The sequence below is a fragment of the Macrobrachium rosenbergii genome, chromosome 8 (genome assembly GCF_040412425.1).
Source record: "Macrobrachium rosenbergii isolate ZJJX-2024 chromosome 8, ASM4041242v1, whole genome shotgun sequence".
NCBI classification, from domain to species: domain Eukaryota; kingdom Metazoa; phylum Arthropoda; class Malacostraca; order Decapoda; family Palaemonidae; genus Macrobrachium; species Macrobrachium rosenbergii.
The window spans coordinates 86,318,088-86,338,298 of record NC_089748.1 but is presented as its reverse complement, the minus strand read 5'-3'; the positions used below and the strand labels follow the sequence as shown (position 1 = coordinate 86,338,298).

Here is a 20,211-nt window from a genome sequence, read left to right as displayed (position 1 = left end):
ATGTAATTGATAATTTTGGTAGACAAAGTCACTCGTTACTTTTAACTGTTTAATTCCGTAGTAAATGTGTCTGAGTTATCTGTGGCGCCCTGATTAAAAAGACACAAGCATTTAGTACCAGAGTATTGTAACATAATTATTGGTTTTTAGTGCACTAAAAATAATATTTACAGTGACTGTACGCAAAGATACTTTCCCTTTTTAATACTTTTTTCATGTGTGTTTTTATGCTTTATCTTTTGAAGAATTTTATAATTATGTGGCGTGTTTGCTATTGCCTTAATGCTTTGTTTTATTTGATATTTAGTTTTTGCAGTATATTTCTGTCTTTTGTATCCACATTTTGATATGATTGATTTAATTGCCTTATTTTCTTTAACACATAGAGATTAATTTGCTTGTATTCCTTTCAATCAGATTTTTGTTATAACAATTAATTAAATTTTACTTGAATAATTTTTTGATTAATTGTGGCTTAATTTCTGACTTAATTTTGGCTGATGATTAATTCAGATTTAATCAAATTTTGTTTTGTTTTCAAGTAATAATAAATTTCCCTGAGACTGTTAATGTCATGTATAATCTTTGAATTTAGAAATAAATTTTTGTATTTAAAATTATTATGTCAGAGTTTCATTTGCTGACCCACCAGTAATTTTGATTTGAATTAGAGATAGAGTGGTGAGATGTTTTCCTTCAAGTAATTGAAGTGAGCTCGAACCAGGGAAATAAAATTCTTAGACTTTATAATGTTATTGGAGTGTGCCCTTTTGATTTGACCTCACCTGTTTTAATTAAACTTATTTTGCTTTTTCTTTCATGATTGATAAGTTTTATAAAGGATCACTCTTGCCTTTAGAAATCCAGTCGTTTTTGTATATGTGATGAAGAGTTCAGGTGTCTGGCTGTTGTGAGGTAACTATAATTGTCGAATAAATGGTAAGTTGGTAATCTAATATCAAGCACTTAGATACCAGGTTTAATCTGAAGATCAGACACTGGACACTTTGTCACATATATACTGTAAATGGTGCCCAAGACCCCCGGGAAAACAGATCACAAATATCACTCTGGTGTATACTGGTGGTGTTAGGGACATATTTTATTAGGAGAGTTACCATATAGTTGTTTTTGCAGTTTATTGTGTTGAATTATTGTCATATTGAATTGTTAGTTAGGTAACTGAAAGTGGCTCTATTAAACGTTCAGAATTTTTTAGCAAACCCCTCCGTCCAAGAGTTATCTTAAATCACTCTGACTAAAACACAATTAAGTGAGATAGCAGTAGCATGTAGTCAGGTGTCTGCCAGCATGGTAAAGGCACAAATAAAATTCATTGCAATCAATCATTGATGGACTCTGGTAAAACAGATGAAGAGTTACAGGAGAGGCACAAGAGTTGCTGTTGTGACTGAGGCAGAACTTATAGATAAACATGAGCAAAGAAAGAGAAAAGTGATGCAGAAGCAGAGCTTAGATGTATAAAAGCAGAGAAATTTGATTAAGCTGAAAATGCAGGCAGAAAGAGAAAGAGAGACAGAAAGAAAAGAAAGAGAAAGAAAGCTGCTGAAGAATTAAGAAGCAGAAGAAGAAAGAGAGATAGCTAAGCACATGAGAGATGGAAGGTTGAAAGCTACAGCTGGGCCCGTAACACCATCTAACCCCTATAATGCAATTCAGACCCTGCATTTGATGTAATGCAGAGTGCAAGTTCCAAAGTTTACAGAAGAAGCTCCAGATGAGTTCTTTGATCACTTTGAAAAAGTGGCTGCAGGTATGGGATGGCCAGAGGATAAATGGTCAGTCTTGTTACAGAGTGTTCTCATTGGTAAAGGAAGAAGTGCCTATTTAGCCTTATCAGCGGATCAGTGTAAAGAGAACAAGGTACTTAGAAGCACAATGTGCTACAAGTTTACCAGATGAGCCCTGAATATTATGATGAAGATTCATATCTTTGAGAAAGGATAACAAGATAACTTTCTTGGATTATGCCTACAAAGTAAGATGTTTGAAACGATGGCTGGAGGCTGCTAAAGTTAAAACATTTGAAGATCTTGAAGAATTAGTTGTTCTTGAACAATATCTTAGGGGAATTCTTGAACACATAAGAGCCTATTTGAGAGAGAGAGAGAGAGAGAGGTGAATAAATTTGACAAAGCTGCTACACTTAGTGAAGATTACAATATCATCAGTAGCAGAAGGAACTATGATGTCAAGTATCAGAATCGCGCACAGGTTTTAGGTCTCATCCAAATTTCCACGAGCAGATTTGGTGGAATCCTACAAGTGGTAATACCAAGTCAATGCGGGGTGATATCCCTCAGCAAGCTGTGTAAAATCCTCATGCCAATAATGTTGCCGAGCATTACAAGCCTGGTGTTGTCTGCTACAAGTGTGGAAGAGCAGGACACTTCAGTTGGGAGTGTTATCAGACACATCGGCAGTCCAAACCAGTTGGTCAAGTAGTAAGAGGTGACCAGGTGAAACAGACTACAAAGTGCAATGTGGGGAGGAATCAAACTCCAGTGAAGACTGAGACTAAACAAGCTGAGTGTTTAGCTACCAGTGGAAATGTAACTTTAAGCAGTGAGTGGCTGAGCAGTTTGGAGGCTTTTAAGCCATATATCTATGAGGGTACGCTGACAACTCCAGGAGGAAGTGTGCAGGTACCAGTCAAGGTGTTACATTACAGGGAGCAACCAAAGTGTGGTGATCCGTGGTGCTCACACACTTGGAGAAGAATCTCACAGGAGATTCCAGTTATTTGAATGGTATAGAGGAAAGAGTTAACTCCTATGTGCGCTTACACCTGTCATGTGGTAGTGACAGGAGATGTGGTTTTGCTGTAAAGGACTCACTGGCTGTTGAAGGTGTACTTGTTCTGTTAGGGAATGAAGTTGGTAGTGTGCCATTTGTTCCTTGTCCTAAAGTATTGAATAAACCATTGAGGATTAGTCCTACGGTGGATTTGGAGAAGAATATAACCCCCACCTGTTTCCCTGGCTGTGACTACTAGGAGTATGAAGGACTATGCTGTAAGTGAAGAGATTGAGGATTTACTCACTCCCGAAGGATTGTTGAGCTTGGAAAAGTTGTTCCAGGAAATTATGTTTCCCTAATGCTGACAAAGAGGTTTCCCAGAAGCTGTGTTGTCCCTAGAAGAGACTCTGAGCAGTCAAGATGTTCCTGAAGATAACAGTGAAACTACAGTAGCTGAGTTAGCAGATATTGAGAGCTCAACCCTTGAATTTGGTCAGGTGACCAGAGAGAAGCTAATGGAACTGCAGAAGAAGGATGCATCATTAGCTGAGTTGTTTTTCAGAGATGTTGATCAAGAAGAGATGCAACAAACTCCTACCTGTTATTATCTGAAGGAAGGTGTACTGATGAGGAAGCATAGACCTGCAGGTATCCAGGAGATTGCTGAATGGGGCAAATATCATCAAATTTTGATCCCACATCCATTGAGAAGCAAAGTGGTAGCAGTAGCTCATAGGTCTGGACATATGGAATCAAGGAAGACTGTGGAGAAGATCATGAAATATTTTTTCGCCTGGACTTCACAAAGATGTTAGTCAGTTTTGTCGAGTGTCATACCTGCCAGATAGCTGGAAAGCCAAAATGAAACCATTCAGAAAGCCCCCTTCAACCTATAGAAGCTAGAGAGGAGCCTTTAGCAAGGTGATCATAGACATGGTTGGACCACTGCGAAGGCAGAAGGGTTCGCGGACCATCTGTTAACATTGATGTGTCCTGTGACAAGATATCCTGAGAGGCAATCCCTGTTAGAAACATATGCCAAGATAGTTGCTGAGAAAACTAGTGGAGTTTTCTCAAAGTTTGGGATACCAGAGAGATTGTACCAAAGTGATAGAGGAACCAATTTTACTTAAACTGTTTCCAGGATGTGATGAACTTGTTAGGAATTGAAACAGCAGTTATCCACTGCATAGATCACCCAGAGACTCAGGAGCCTTGGAAAGGTTTCACCAGACATTGAAAAGTATGCTGATTAAGTATTGTTCTGAGTCAGGCAGATGCTGGGATGTTAGTGTACAATTGATGTTTGAAATTAGGAATGCTTATCAAGAAAGCATGGGTTGTTCACCTAACGAGATGATTTTTGGTAGAAGTGAGAGGACGTTGAAAATTTTTGCAGAAAATTGAAGATCTCATCAAGTGGAAGTCCAAGGAGTATGTAAGGCAGGGAAAAAGAATTGGAGCGATTAGAAAATTCTCTTTAGAAAATCTGAAACTGAGTCAAGAGAAAATAGAAAAGGAGATATGATAAGAAGACTAAGCTAAGAAGTTTTAGTGTTGGTCAACAAGTGTTAGTGTTTTACCTGTCCAGAATTTCCCCTTTCCAACAAATTTCAGGTCATACAAGATAAATTGAGAGGTTAAGTGATAGAACTTATGCAGTTGAAACACCAGAAGGCGAGCGAAAAGGAAGATACATATAAACCTCTTAAAACCTTACTTCTCCAGAAACCAAAATGGAAGCTGTAGTAATAGCAGACATCTTCAACTACAGAAAGGCGGCTTGATGGATATGAATTGGGGCTGAAAGCAAGATGAATAAATTCTTCAATTTTGGAAAAATTTGAAGGATAAACTGAAACATCTGAGTGTTAGGCAAGGTGGTGAGTTATTATTGAAGTAGATTAAACTTCACAGAAGACTATTTGCAGATATTACCCTAGGTATACTGATCTGATCAAGCATGAGATCAAGATCAAGAGATGGCAGACCAATCAAACAGAGAGCTTATTGCCTATCACCTTATCATCGAGATGTTTTGAAGAAAGAAGTCGAATATTTGTTACGGCATGGATTAGCAGAACCCAGTTCAAGTCATTACAGTTCTCCATGTGTGTTAGTGAAGAAACTGGATGGCTCATTTAGGATGTGTACTGATTATAGAAAACTGAATTCATCAGTGTATTTTGACAATTATCCCTTGTCTCTTATAGATCAGTTACTTGATAATGTTGGGCAAGCCAAGTTTGTCTCCAAGATAGACTTGTTTAAGGGATACTATCAAATTCCCTTAGATGAGAATGCTAAGTTGCTGTCAGCTTTTATTACTCCTTTTGGACTGTATCAGTATGCTGTTCTGCCGTTTTGGTCTGATGAATGCACCTGCAACGTTTCAACGATGATGGATCAACTGCTGAGGTCCATGAGAGGGTAGGTGTATATCTGGATGACACAGTCATTTGCTCTACAACATGGGAAAGACATCTGAAGATCCTGAGGAAAGTTTTCAAGAAACTAAGGGAAGCAGGACTAACAGTCAACCTAGAGAAGAGTGAGATTGGGAAGGTAACTGTGCAGTATCTTGGGTTTGAAGTTGGGAAAGGCCTTCTCACTCCAGTAAGTGCTAATGTAGAAGGTATCCGTAAGGCTACCCCACCTACTACTAGAAAATAGCTACAGAGATTTTTGGGCATGGCAGGATTCTATCGACGTTTCTGCCCAAATTTCTCAGCTGTAGTAGCCCCCTTAACCGACTTAACTAGTCCCAAAGCTAAGTTTGTTTGGACTACAGAATGTCAGAGAATCCTATGAGAAGGTAAAGCCATTTTAACTAAGACCAGTGTACCAGGGCTCCAGGCTTCAATAAGAAATTTGTGATACAAAGTTGATGCACTCTGACTGTGGAATTGGGCTGTACTACTTCAAGAAGATGAAAGATGAACTTTTGCATCGTATGTTTCATGTCTTCCGAAATTGAAAAAGCATCAGAAAGTGTATTCCACGATAGAAAAAGAAACTTTAGCCTTAATCAATTCATTGAAAAAGTTTGAATCATATGTGAACAGACCTGGGAATGAAGAAATTTTAGTGCTGTCTGATCACAATCCACTCACGTTTTTACAGCGGATCAAGAATCACAACCAGAGACTCACCCGTTGATCTCTGTGTACAACCTATAATATTAAAGTACAGCATATTTCAGGTAAGAACAACGTGGTTGCTGATTACTTATCCCATTGTGAATCGTTGGATTCAACCCCAGGATAACCAATCTTCTGGGGGGAGGAGTCTTATGCTGTGGTTTTCATAATGCAGTAATCTCCCTCAGTACGTGGTGTGTATACGTGTATTGTTGTATACTGTATAATTTTGCAACATTCAGAGGTAGCGTAAAGTAAAATGGTTACACCTGTATGGTCTGAGAGAAGGGCGATTAGTGGCATGTAAAGAGAAAGACAGAGAGTGGTTGTTTCTATAAGGAGGTGACCTGTTTAGGCAATATTCAAAACTGCTGAAGTAATGCATTCCATTGGGGCTCGCTCAAAACACTGTTGGGTGGAAAATCCTATCACGTATATAGACGCTAATACAGAGGAGTGTGGAAAGGAGCGGCGATTTTGCTCCCCCTATCTCTCTCGCTCTCTCTCTCTCTCTCTCTCTCTCGCGACTTCGTATGTCCTGTTATACTTGTCAATTGATAATTTTTGGTAGACAGGGTCGTTACTTAACTCATTTAATTCCGTCGTAAATGTGTCTGAGTTATCTGAACAGTGCATTTTGCTTAGTGTGTACATACATAACTGCGCATGATTAAAGACACAAAACATTTGGTACCAAGGTGTTGTAACATAATTATTGTTTTTTTAGTGCACTAAAAATAATATTTATAGTGATTGTACATAAAGATACTTTTCCCTTTTTTTAATACTTTTTCCATGTATTTGTATGTTTATATTTATCTTGAGAATTTACTACATCCTGGTGTGTTTTTATTTTGCCATCCTTTTCATTTTGTTTTGATATTCGTTTTGACTGCATATTTCATATCTTTTGTATCACAGTGATTATGAATTGGTTAATTGCAATATTTTCTTTAACACATGAGAATTAATTGTATTTCCTTTCAATCAAATTTTGTTACTTAACAATTTAAATTTTACTTGAATAATTTTTTTATTAATTAATAAACTAATTTCTGATTAATTTTTGACTGATGTTTTAATTCAGATTTAATCCAATTTTGTTTGTTTTCAAGTAATAATAAATTTCCCTGAGACTGTTTAATGTCATGTATAATCTTTGAATTTAGAAAAAATTTTGTATTTAAATTATTATATCAGAGGTCATTTGTTGACCACAGTAATTTTTGATCTGAATTAGAGATAGAATTGGTAAGTAGATGTTTTCCTTCAAGTAATTGAAGTGAGCTCGAACCAGGAAATAAAAATACTTAGACTTTACAAATGTTGTGGAGTGATGCCCTTTGATTTGACCTCACACCTGTTTTTTAATTAAACTTATTTTGCTTTCTTTCATGATTGATAAGTTTATAAGGGGATCACTGTGCCTATAGAGAAATCAGTCGTTTTGCATATGTGATGAGGGTTCAGTGTCTGGCTGTTGTGAGGTAGCTATAGGGTATCGAATAAAATGGTAAGTTGGTAATCTAATATCAAGCACTTAGATACCAGGTTTTAATCTGAAGATCAGACACTGGACACTTCATCACAATATATATATATATATATATATATATATATATATATATATATATATATATATATATATATATACTCACATACATACATATTTTCATCGTACATAACACATATATTTAATTATACATATATATTATACATACACAAATATGCTGTATATAACACATTTTCTTACCTTTGTAATATGTTTATATTCACTTGTACAAAATTTTGAATATTTTACCATTCACTTTGTTATACTGAACTGAACTACACAAAAGATGCTTGACTTCCCGTTCGCCAGCTTTTGTTTACTGCCGCATCTGTGATAAACTGCAGTTTGTCTTTTCTAACTGGGCTATTGGTAGTAACATCATTTATTACTGAAGCAGTGATAGTTACCCAAAGAGCAAACTACAGTTGTAAAAGTTCAAACATAAATAATGCACCAATAATAAGCTTTGGCTTGGTAAACAGACAGTTGCTGTTAAAAACAAAGTAGGAAAGAAACCAAAGCCTGTGCTTTTTTCTGGAGCATGGAAATGAATTTTTATTGTAAGGGAAGTGAATTGTACTTGTGATGGTTGATAGTAATTTTCATTTTTATTTCATTTAGTTTATATATATATATATATATATATATATATATATATATATATATATATATATATATATATATATATATATATAATAGAGCTGAAAGTTTATTCTAGCATATATTAAAAGTTCTTAGAAATAAGATTACCAATACCATTTTAGATATGATGAATAGAAGCAAAAATAATTTAGCATTTCTTATTCTTCACTCTGCTTTCAAAGGTCAAAAATATTTTTCTGTTAATAAACATAATAAATTTTTACGTAAGTAGATAGAACATTCCTTTCTTATAGTGATAGTAAATATTGTGTCGAAATAAGTTACTATTTTATGAATGACAAGGCAATTACAGAAACAACCATCAATCCCTTGTTTATTGTCGCATTGGCAGCACTAATTAGCTGGGTTGTCCACAATATGGAATAAGTAAAATTTTTAAATTTATTTGTTGAGTGTCTTAAAATGAAACACACAAAGATGTAATTATCTCTCATGTGCAAACACGCACATGCACGCAGTGTTTGCACATGAGACCCAATTATATCTTTGTGTGTTTTATTTTTAAAGACACTCAACAATAAATTTAAAAAATTTTACTTATTCCATGTGAGACGATGACGAACCTAGCCATTAGTGCTGCCAATGCCGGCTGTAAACTAAACGCCCACAAGGGATTGATGGTTGTTTCTGTTAATTGCCTTGTCATTCATAAAATAGTAACTTATTTCGACTGAAATATTTACTATCACTGTAAGTAAGGAATGTTCTATCTACTTACGTAAAATTTATTATGTTTTATTAACCAGAAAATATATTTTTTGACCTTTGAAGGCAAAGGACGAGAATAAGAAATGCTAAACATTATTTTTGCTCCTATTTCATCATATCTAAAACGGTGGTAGTTGTTATCTTATTTCTAAGAACTTTTAATATATGCTAGAATAAACTTTCAGCTTTCCAGTGGTATCACTTTGGTGATAATAAAAAATACACGGGTAAAAATAGAAAGCATGTTGTGGAAGCTTTCAATGCGTCTAACTCTTCAACTGTTTACCAGGGAGTAAATGACAAAGAACTGAGCGTAAACAATAGGTTTGGCCCATCCGGACCGGAAAGGGTTACAAAGGCAAATCCACACTCCTTTCCTAGGTCACATGACAATAGGAAAGTAAGTACATCATTGGCCTTCTTCAGAAATGTCTCTTTTGAAGAAGTCTCTAAATGTGCAGGGTGGTTGTCAGAGACAGTATTCTTAAAACATTATTGCCACGAGCTTGAACAAATTTGACTACACTGTGTATCAGTATGTGGTATGGTTAGTCTTAACCCCATAGGCACTACAGCAGAAAACCAGGGGTCTTCCTGACTGGTAGGTATGCTAACTATCGCTGGGGAAAGGTGTGACAATACTGCAGCCAAACCCAGCATGCTTAGCTAAGTCACTGTCGAACAATATCCTAAATCATAAGTTCATGTCTAGTTTCTTGTTCTTTGTTACCAAAACCTAAGGGGTATTTGGAATAAAGAATGGTGCTTGAAATTTGTGGCTTGACCTGTGACCAGAAATGTTTCTTCTTTGGGTTGTTTGGTTTAAAATTTGAAAGCTTAAACCATTTCATCACCTATCAATTTCCTTTTAAAGCTCCTTGAGGATGAAACATACGACTACGCTATGAAAAAAACAGGTTTTTCCTATGTCAAAACCTATTTTTGGTAGTCGCTGTTGAGTCTTCAAAACCTACCCACCTCCCTGACAAAAAGGCATGGGATTTGGGTGAGGGATCATCCTGTATTGACCAACAGAAAGTAGTGGCTTCCATGGTCTCTTGCTAGTCTGTTTGTCGACAATATGGCCGACTGTGCATGTGCTATAATCACTTCCTCTTCTAGCAGGTTTGACAAAGGAAATAACTTGGATACAGCTATGCTGTAATATAAGGGAAAGAGCACTCTTATCTTTAAGTCCATTACATACTCCATCACATGTTATGGTGTTTATCATTATGACACAATACTTGGCCAAGAGACTGACTAAAAGAGAAATCTTTGATATTAGTTTGGTCACCATGGAGCTCTGATAGACCCATGGAAGGTAACTCCTTGAGGACTCAACAGCAACTAGCAAAAATAGGTTTTTCATACGCCAAAACATTTTATATATCATTATAATGAACAGATTTATATTTTTTTATGCCAAGAAAAGCATGTATGATCGAAGGTTGCACTTACTCTTTCAGAAGTATACTTGTGCATGTTAAACATTACATGGAATGGGAAATTTATATACAGTGTGAATATGTGTCAACCATTAGTAGCAATTAGTCATCCCATTCCCTCCTAAAGTATAGAACTTTCTTCATTGAAATGACATCCACGAAATGAAATGCATTGTTGTCTAACTATGAATGTCATCCATTTCATGGATCTCATTAATAGTTAGAGTTGTTGTGCTATGAGTTGAGTATGAATGTATTTTATTTTTTATTTATTTCAGCATTTTATCACCATCAGCTTTTGCTGAGATTGTGCATTTATTGGAAAGTGGTCAGATACTGCACGCTGTTGCTCTTAAGATTATGGAATTGATTTGCTCTTCTGGAGATAAAAGAACTCCATCAGAGGTAAGATGAGAGTGTTTTTTGTTTACTAAAATGTTTCATAGCAGAATTGTATAGAAATTTTTTTTTATATTACTGATGTAAAGAATTGATTGAACTTGCATTGCAGGATTAGGAGTTCATCTCACTGTAAATAGTGTTGTGTTTGAACCAAATTTTGTCAAAAACTGGACAATTGAATTTCAATAAATAAAAACTGGCCCCTTACCTTGTCAGACAGATGGACTTGGAGGTCCTCTGTCCATTCATAAAAATTTTGCTCTTTTCACTTTACACTAAATACTTCTTCACCGTGGAGAGGGAGGAAGGCAAATGCCGGTTCTTTTTTTTTTTTTTTAGTTCCCTTTGTCGCCTCCACCTCATTTACTTCAACTATATTGCTAATCTCTTTTGTAGTTTAGAGACTCAAAAGGCGGGAGCAAGTTTAAAGGAGGGAAAACACAAACACTATTTCCTTATGAGGGAATCAGTTACTATATAAGCATCATAATGCTACTTGAAGAAGTGTGTGATCTTGTTTATGCTAGCCATATTATTACCTCAAAGGACATAAAGACATCTGCTTTCCGTAAACAGATTATTTATTTTCCTTATTAGGAAGGAAATACAATTTCACTATAGTGAAAACCCTTCGATTGAACAATGAATGACAGCTTCCCCTAATCATATAAAAAAATAAGGGTTATAGCAGACAGCCTAACAGTAAAAATACCTATAATATACAAAGGAGAGAGAACATGAAATGAGATATAGGGTTACTTTTGAGAGAATGTAATTTCAATATACCCCACCTAAAAAAAGAAAAGTGGTTATTCATTATAACCAATTTGAGTACCAATTGAAGTTCGGTACCTAAAATCTAAGCCCCCTTAGGGAGTAGGGCTGTCAGTGCATCGGTGCACCTCCTGCTGTGCACTGTAGGCATTACTTGAAGTTCTTTGCAGCATTCCTTCAGCCCCTAGCTGCAACCCCTTTCACTTCTTTTACTGTACCCCCATTCTATTATCTCTCTGTCATCTTACTTTCCACCCTTTTCTAACGATTGTTTCATATTGCAACTGCAAAGTTTCCCCCTGTTACACCTTGAAAGCCTTTTTACTCTCAGTTTGCCTTTCAGCACTGAATGGCCTCATAGGTCCCTGCACATGGCCCTTGGCCTATATTTTATATTCCATTTCATTCCTAAAATCTAAGTTATATTAAATTGTAGCCCACATTTATTGAGCAAACTTTAAAATTCATGGTCGGCACACATTTTAAGTAATTTTTATAGTCGTCACAGACAACAGTATAAACCTGGTCAGACTTGGAGAGTAAAGTTAATCCTGTGCGAGTATAATTAGATACCTTAGTAGTTGCTGAACCATGAGACTTAGTAGGAAAAGGATGTATAACATAGGGTTCAAATGAATTAGGTGTTTGAAATGGAATAGAAATCAACTGAGATAGAATTAAAGACTGTTCATGTTTAAGTTTATCCATTTCTGCTTCAGGAGCCTTAATCTTAATCTTAACCATATTAGCAAAGAACTAACTAAACCTAAACCACAAAGAGCTGCAAACAACAAAGAATTTCTCCTGTCTACTTTCAGTCTAGTGTCATCTAACTTATCAAGTACATTGTAGAACATAGTTCTTGCCATGTCGTCGAGAGGCGTAACTATTCTAGTTTTATTACCGGCCGAGTGTTTACCTTTGAAAGTATTTAATATTGTCTGGAGATTCCCTAAGTTATCGTGTAACCCCAAGACATTGTCTTCAGTCAGGAAAGGTGTTAATATCACTTCCATGACGAAATTTTTTGAGTAGAAGATGTGGTCTGTATTCTTTTTTCAATAATCGCACCCAGTACCAGAGTAATGGAACTTTACCGACCAGAGTAATGGAACTTTACCAAGGAATGGCAACGTTGTGAAACACTACCATGACCTGATAACAAGCAATATCCCTTTTATTATGGAACTTTTAAGTAAAAATTATCTTGTAAAAATATTCTTACATGCATGCAAATAACAAATGGCAAATCATGATCAATAAATCTTTTAAATAATGTAATGCATATAAACAGTCACATTAAACCAGTTAATGAAATTTGGTTTTATATGTCTTTCACTACTGATAACTAAGCCTGCAGCTGTGAGACATCACTGTCCTGTTATTATTTGGACCAGACTGACTTTTTGCTATTAATAATTCTAATGCTGTACTTGGAAAGGACCTGCAAAAATAGGAGCTAGCTTGTAATTAATTCCATTCCTTGCATTAATTCACATACATCTTAAACCCAATTTCTTTTGGCTTAAATTTATTTGCATTTTTATCATGATCAGTTTTCATAACATTAGCATCAGACAGACGTTTAAGCAACAAATCAGACATGACTTACTGGTTTCAACAGCATTTCTCAACAATCAGGCATCAACTCAGTAGAATTCGATACATCAAATGGAGAATCTCATTTTAACATTGTAAATGGCTTCAAAAATAGACATTTTTACTGATAAGTTGACCACCAAATCCCAATTAGGATCCATACCTCCCGTTGTAACTGAGTACAGTATATCTTATGGTTAACTCTCTCCGTGAGCCCATTGGATCTGGATGGTAATCCAAAATATTAACCTTCTTGATATCCAAATATGTATGTGCAAAATGGTCTCAAAAAGCTATTAAATTCTCTACAAATCTTGTTTATTACCTCTCATTGTTTCATTGAAATTAGTTAAGAGATGAATATGCACCTCATCAAAAGGCTGCTGCAGAATGGGATTAGTTCCTCGTTAGATTTGGTTTTTATCGTATCCTCTATTCTTGTGGAGTGTATAGTTTTAAGTCCCAGTTTAAGTTTTAAACTTTGAAATTGGTAGTTAATTTGTGTGAAAGCTGAAAACATGGCTTTTCTTGCTAACACATGGCCAGCATTAAGTTGTAATCACAAATTGTTAGTTGTGAAAAGTGCAATTTGTTGTAAAAATTTGTTTCATTGAAATTAGTTAAGAGATGAATATGCACCTCATCAAAAGGCTGCTGCAGAACGGGATAAGTGCCTCGTTAGTTTTGGTTTTTATCATATCCTCTATTCTTGTGGAGTGTATAGTTTTAAGTCCCAGTTTAAGTTTTAAACTTTGAAATTGGTAGTTAATTTTTGTGAAAGCCAAAAACATGGCTTTTCTTGCTAACACATGGCCAGCATTAAGTTGTAATCACAAATTGTTAGTTGTGAAAAGTGCAATTTGTTGTAAAAATTTGTCAATGTTGTAACTAAAAGAAATGTTCCACAATTTATCATCAATATAGAAAATCCTTTCAGATTCCACCATGCCTATAATAAACTATGCAATAGCCCTGATCAGATTGAGAATAATTTAGACTGGATAAATAGTGGATGTTGTCTGTAGCTTATAACCTGTGATTACATATCCTTAAGTGTGAACCAAATAACCTGGATTAGGTATTAACATGAATTACCAAGGACCCTAGGATTAGATAATAGCAATAATCTGAGCAAGATAAAACAGTAGCCTAGCTATAAGGCTACATATAGGTAAAATTTTTCTTTTTTTATAAACTCCATACAATTAAGTGCGATTTAAATAATCCAGATTAGGCAGTACCTTATATTAGGTTAAGTGATAACCCTTTATGAAACATCCCATTATTGGATTAAGTGTTAGCTTAGACCAAGTAGCCTGGGACTAGATGAAACATTAATCCTGACGAGATGAAATAGTAGCTTAGCGTTAAGGCTACATATTAAGGTAAATACTTTAAGTGTGAATTAATGGCAGTAGCCTAGATCAGAGTCAGTAAGAACCCTTTAAGAAAGATCCTATCATGGCCTAAGTAGTACCTTACACCAGGTAGCCTGGGATTAGATATAAATAATAATCTGGGCTAAATGAATTGGTAGTCTAGCTATAAGGTTATATACTAGTGAATCTCTGTTTTATATCGGCAATACCCTATACCAGGTAAGTGAGAACATTTAAAAAAATTCTTATTATTGACCTAAGTAGTATCTGAGACAAAGTAGTCTGGTATTAAATAAAACAATAACCAGGGCTGGGCAAATAGTAGCTTAGCTGTAAGGCTACATATTAATGAGTTTCTCTTTTATATAGCCTATACAAGTAAGGGTGATCTAAATAATCTGGATTAGGCAATACCCTATACTAGGTTAAGTGAGAACATTATAAGGAATATCCAATTATTGGTCTAAGCAGTGGTTTAGACCAAATAGCCTAGAATTAGGTGTAAGTAGTAACCTAGGCTAGATTAAATGTAGCTTAGTTTTACGGTTCAATAGCCTATTCATAAGACTATGTATTAGTGGGGTCTTATGTAGCCTTTATCCTTAAAGGTGATATAAACCTAGACCAGTCAGTAGCCTAACTAGATTAAATAGAAATCCCCTTAGGGAATATCCTATTATTAGCCTAAACAGTAGTTTAGATTGAATAAAGCAGTGGCCAAATATCAGATAAAAGTGTAATCTCGGCCAGATAAAACTGTAAACTAGTTTATAAGAGGGTTTTTTCCTGTATAGTTTATAACCTTAAGTATGATTTAAATAAGCCTAGACTAGGCAGTGGCCTAGAATATGCTAAGTGAGAACCATTTAAGTAATAATCAATTCTCAGTCTAAAGGTAAATTATGCAAGAAGCATTAACATAATCCATATAAGACAGTAGCCAGGCTAAATAAACAAATTAGTTTATAGCAATTAACCTGAATGGCATGACATTCAAAAATTAAATTGCACATAGCCCTTGCCAAAGGACTAACAGTGTATAGTAATACAGCTATATACTGGTGTCAAAATTAACCTAAATCTTAGTGTGCTCAAGCTAATGTAGATATTCAGCACATATAACAATTTAGTAAATAAAATATATTACAGCTACACGCTTGTAACTAAGTTAGCCTGTAATATTAAATATACTTTCTGTATATGGATTAAAGACAATTACTACTAACTAGTTCGTAATAAAAATTTGTTTTATATCATTACATGGCGCCATTATGTGGGATCCTCAGGTTAAGTGTTCCACAGCAGATTGCTCGGTTCACTTTTTACCAGTGGGTACGGCCCATACCGCCTACCATGAGCATAGTCCCTCTAAAAAAAACAAGGAAAATTTGGTTGTTCAACATATATGTGCAAAATTTGTAGTATGCTCCTGGCAGCAAGTTTTAAGGATGAAATAGCTTGTTTTAAGCTGTCTCAATGGGTCCTAGGGTTCAGTAGGGGCGATGAAGGAGGAGATTATATCTTTCCGGTAGAACTACGGCAGCAGATATTTAACCCTTTTTCAGAACAAGATTTGTGTTTGGGCCAAAACCCAGAAACATCAGTCCCTAGTACCTCCCAGGTTAACTCTGCTGAGGAAGTGGAGGAATTTTTTAATGGACAAGAATTGGACATTGCTACTGAAATGACCATGCTGATCCTGCAGGGATCAGGGACACAAATTTCAGCTATACATGGGAGAAACTTTCCAGAAGGAAATCTGTCCCCCACGCAGCTATCAGACGCTGAAGAGAATCTTTCCCCCAAAAGGGATACTGAAATCACTACATTTTCGTAGAGGTACATTAATTCACCCAGGACCTCTGCCCCTTGGTTAACAGGTAGTTACGTTTCAGTTGTTGAAGCTCAGTCAGTGACATTTGATCAATTCCTTAAGGAAATTATAAGTAACATCAAAGATGTGCTTGACACAGAACGGCAATATAGTATAAGGGACATGATACATAATTTGGGAAAGAAAATTAGGTCAGTCCTGTACACCTCAGTGTGTAAGAGTACTTCATCCTGTAACCAAAAAGTGATTTTGGATGAAAATTCTGCCCAAACAAGGTTTGATGTTAGAATTCCAACTGAAAACAACAAAATGGCCAGCTCAGACTACAAAACTTCAGATGAAAAGATAATAGGGGCTCCAATATTCACCCCTGATGATTGATAATCTTTGACGTGATGCCTCAATGTGCATTTTTCCTCCCGATGGTGAGTATCTAATTAATGAGAGAGAAACCATGATTGAAGCAGTACATGTAGAAATTAGAGGCAGGGCAGCAATCCCTAGTACAGAACAGTGCCTGGTACCACCTTGGGCAGACATTGAGAAACCACTGAAAGAAATGGTTCTCCTACCTGTGTCTATAGCATTAAAAGCTATAGAAGACACCCTTTACCAGTTCAGTGGAAAATGGACCTCTACTGCCATTTCCCTGCCAAGTAGTCCTAACTTTCTGTCATTTCACTCATAAAATAACTAATCATGTGAAGGCAGATTTTCAGAATTTTGCAGTGACCAGAAAACGAGAGGCAGTGGCAGAATTAAAGCCATTTTCCACAGTCATCCCAGTCTCAAATAATTCTACCAAGGAATGGGCAATGCTTCAACTCCCTTTTGAAAGGAAAAAGCTCCATCTAGATATAGCTACTCAACAGTTTGAGACCCCTATGAGAAGAATCTCAGAGGGGACAACCTCGGCAGAATTTCATGCTAGGATCTGCCTCATTATAACCACTACCACCTTGCTGGAAGTGACCACCAAAAGGCTTCCAAAAGATTCCAGAACAATTTTTGCTGTTGCTGCCAAAAATTTTATGAGTATCATATGGGAAGCACTATGACTTTCTAGAATGGCGCTTAAAAGAGTGAAAGGAAACATTGGGGGTCCCCAACAAGTCACTCCCCCATGTGACTTCATTATTACAATCTAACCCCTTCTGTGAGGACCTGTTTGAGGAGTCTGTTGTGGCTCAACTTAATAAGGAAGCCCACTAGCAGAAGTGTACGGTGTATGCTTTCTTGGGAAAAGGGGAATTCGGGAAACAAAAAACTCGAAACTTCCATAACCCAAAGCAAAAAAGGCTCGTTATGACCAAAAGTTTTCCTCAAAAACAGATAGGTGGTCAGAAGGGACAACTCCCTACAAAGGGACGACAACAACAGCAAGGATGTCCTTTTCACAGGGTCCAAAAGACACTCCTACAGGGGAAAAGGAAAAGCAATGCCTGGAATGCCTATCAAGGGCAAAGGCAGAGGAAGAGGTGGATCCCAATAGTAATTGTATGGTCGGGGGTCGGCTTCAACGACATCACAGGCAATGGAAGTCTTCCCCCCCCCCTTAGGGGTGCAGCATCATTTTCAATGGGTTGGGGTGGAAATGGTCTTATCCCCCACTCCTTTAAAGGGGTTCCTCCAGAAACCAGATCCCTCTTGAGAAGATTATGTGCAGCAGGCCCTGTTAAACGGAGCCATAGAGAAACATGTATATTCACATCAAACATGTCTCATCAATATCCCCAAAAAGGATTCCTCCGAGTGAAGAGTGATCCTCGACCTATCAACATTGAACAAGCACGTTGTTTGCCAAAATTTTCGAATGACTACTGTTGCCCAAGTACATTCAGTCATTCCACAAGGGACCTGGACAGCTTCCATAGATCTGAAATACGCATACTGGCACGTACCTATCGCCATTCCCTTCCACCCCTTCATAGGGTTCTGGATAGGGAAGGATATGTTCAGGTTCAAAGTCATGCCCTTTGGGCTAAACATTGCCCCAAGAATTTTTACAGAATTAGCAATGGTAGATGTTCGAGAATTCAGACAAGAAAGGATACAACTAATTGCCTACCTAGACGATTGGTTAATCTGGGGACCCACAAGAAAAGCCTTTGAGAAATCTAAGAGCAGTGGTCAACAGACTCCAGTCGAAAGGTTTTCTAATAAATTGTAAAAAATCCCACCTCACGCCCAGCAGGCCAGTTGTCTCTCCCCATCAATACTCAAAACAGAATAAGGAAAGACCTCAAAATGTTCCTTGCACAGTCCAGAGTTTCCAGACGGTAATTAGAACATACGATGGGCCTGTTACAGTTCGCATCAGTAATAGATCCAGTACTCAAATTGCAACTAAAAAATGAGAACAAATTTTGGCTATCACATGCAAGAAAAAAGATGCGAGACCGACCTCCTCAAAAGAATCAAAAAGTTGAGGAGATACTTCTGCCTTGGACCTGGAAGGAGTCTGGCGAAACAGGTCACCCTGACTCCTCCGTCTGTACAAGTGACATTAAATACAGATGCCTCGTTGACAGGTTGGGGATGACATTGGGAGGATTATCAGGTGGCAGGGAGCGGGTTAGCTACTCTGAGGAATTGTCATATCAACTTCCTGGAGCTGATGGCTGTCTTTTTGTCTCTCAAAAAACTCAAACCTCCAAAAGAGACACACATTTTGTTGGTTTTAGATAACACAACTGCAGTGTCCTGCATCAAGAGATCGGGATCATGTTCACCTCTTCTCAGTATGGTAATGCTAGCCATCCTTTGGATGGCGCAAGCAAGGAAGTGGCACTTGTCTGTATTTCACCTCACGGGGTCTCAATGCAATAGTAGACTCTCTATCAAGGAAAACGACATCCTCAACAGAGTGGATGTTGTACAACCACTCATTTCAAACAATTTCCAACATGCTTCCACAACTGGCAGTGGACCTGTTTCCCACATACGAGAATCACAAACTTCCAGTGTATGTTTCTCCAAACTTGGACAGTCAAGCAACAGCAAGAGATGCTTTCCTACAAGATTTTAACAAATGGAAGACAATCTACCTTTTTCCTCCATTGTCCCAGATTTCGAAGGTTTTGAGCAAACTTCTAACCTTCAAAGGAACAGCTTACTTAATAGTCCCAAATTGGCCAAACAGGCATTGGTTCCTATTACTCCGACAACAGGCGTACTGTGCGCTATTCTATCCCAGACAGTAGGAGGAAAAGTCGTCTATGCATCTTCCTTCCTGAGCCGAGACCTTGATGTGTGGATTTTTTAAATATTGTCCTCTGTGTATATTACTCACACAACATTGCTAGGTACCTTGTACAAAAACTACAGACATTAGCTGTCCAACAATACCAGTCTGTATGGAAGATATGGTTAGGTTATATCCACGCTGAGAGCCCAGTTGAGATCTCTATGGAAACGCTTTTAAATTTTCTCCTATACATTTTCAAAGACAAACGCCTTCCGGTTACAACAGTCATGGCATACAAGGCAGCATTAATGGAGCCTGTGCTTTATGGATTCGGTATTGACTTTAGTATAGCAATTGTCACTTCCCTTCTCCGGTCTTTTGCTCTACAAAGACCTGCTCCCAAAAGGCTCCCAATTACTTGGTCCTTAAATAAGGTGCTTAGACTTCTGTTAACCCCTCAATTCAGGGGACCCAATACATCCACAATTCACATGCTGCAAAAGGTAATCCTCTTGATTGCTTTAGCATCAGGAGCTCATATTAGTGAACTGGGCTCTCTTAGACGGGGGCGATACATCTTGTAAACAGCTAACCATCAGTTATTATTGCCCTCTGGCCCATCATTCCTGGCCAAGAATGAGAATCCTTCAAGAAGGAAACCAGTTTTTATAAGAAAACTCAATTTAGCAGACAAGTTAAGGTTTACCTAGAGGTCACGGCAAACATCCCAGAGGGTCCGATTTTCCTACACCCTAGCGCAAACAA

General features: G+C 37.0%; 1 protein-coding gene across 5 annotated transcripts in view; it reads left to right on the top strand.

The window, feature by feature from the left end:
* GatB (glutamyl-tRNA(Gln) amidotransferase subunit B, mitochondrial) overlaps positions 1-20,211 on the top strand; it is a 992,144-nt gene that overhangs the window by 866,914 nt on the left and 105,019 nt on the right. For all 5 annotated transcript variants that reach the window (XM_067108081.1, XM_067108084.1, XM_067108085.1 and 2 more), the window contains one exon: positions 10,550-10,676. In XM_067108081.1, the coding sequence (XP_066964182.1) occupies positions 10,550-10,676 (127 nt within the window). The remainder of the gene's footprint in view (positions 1-10,549; positions 10,677-20,211) is intronic.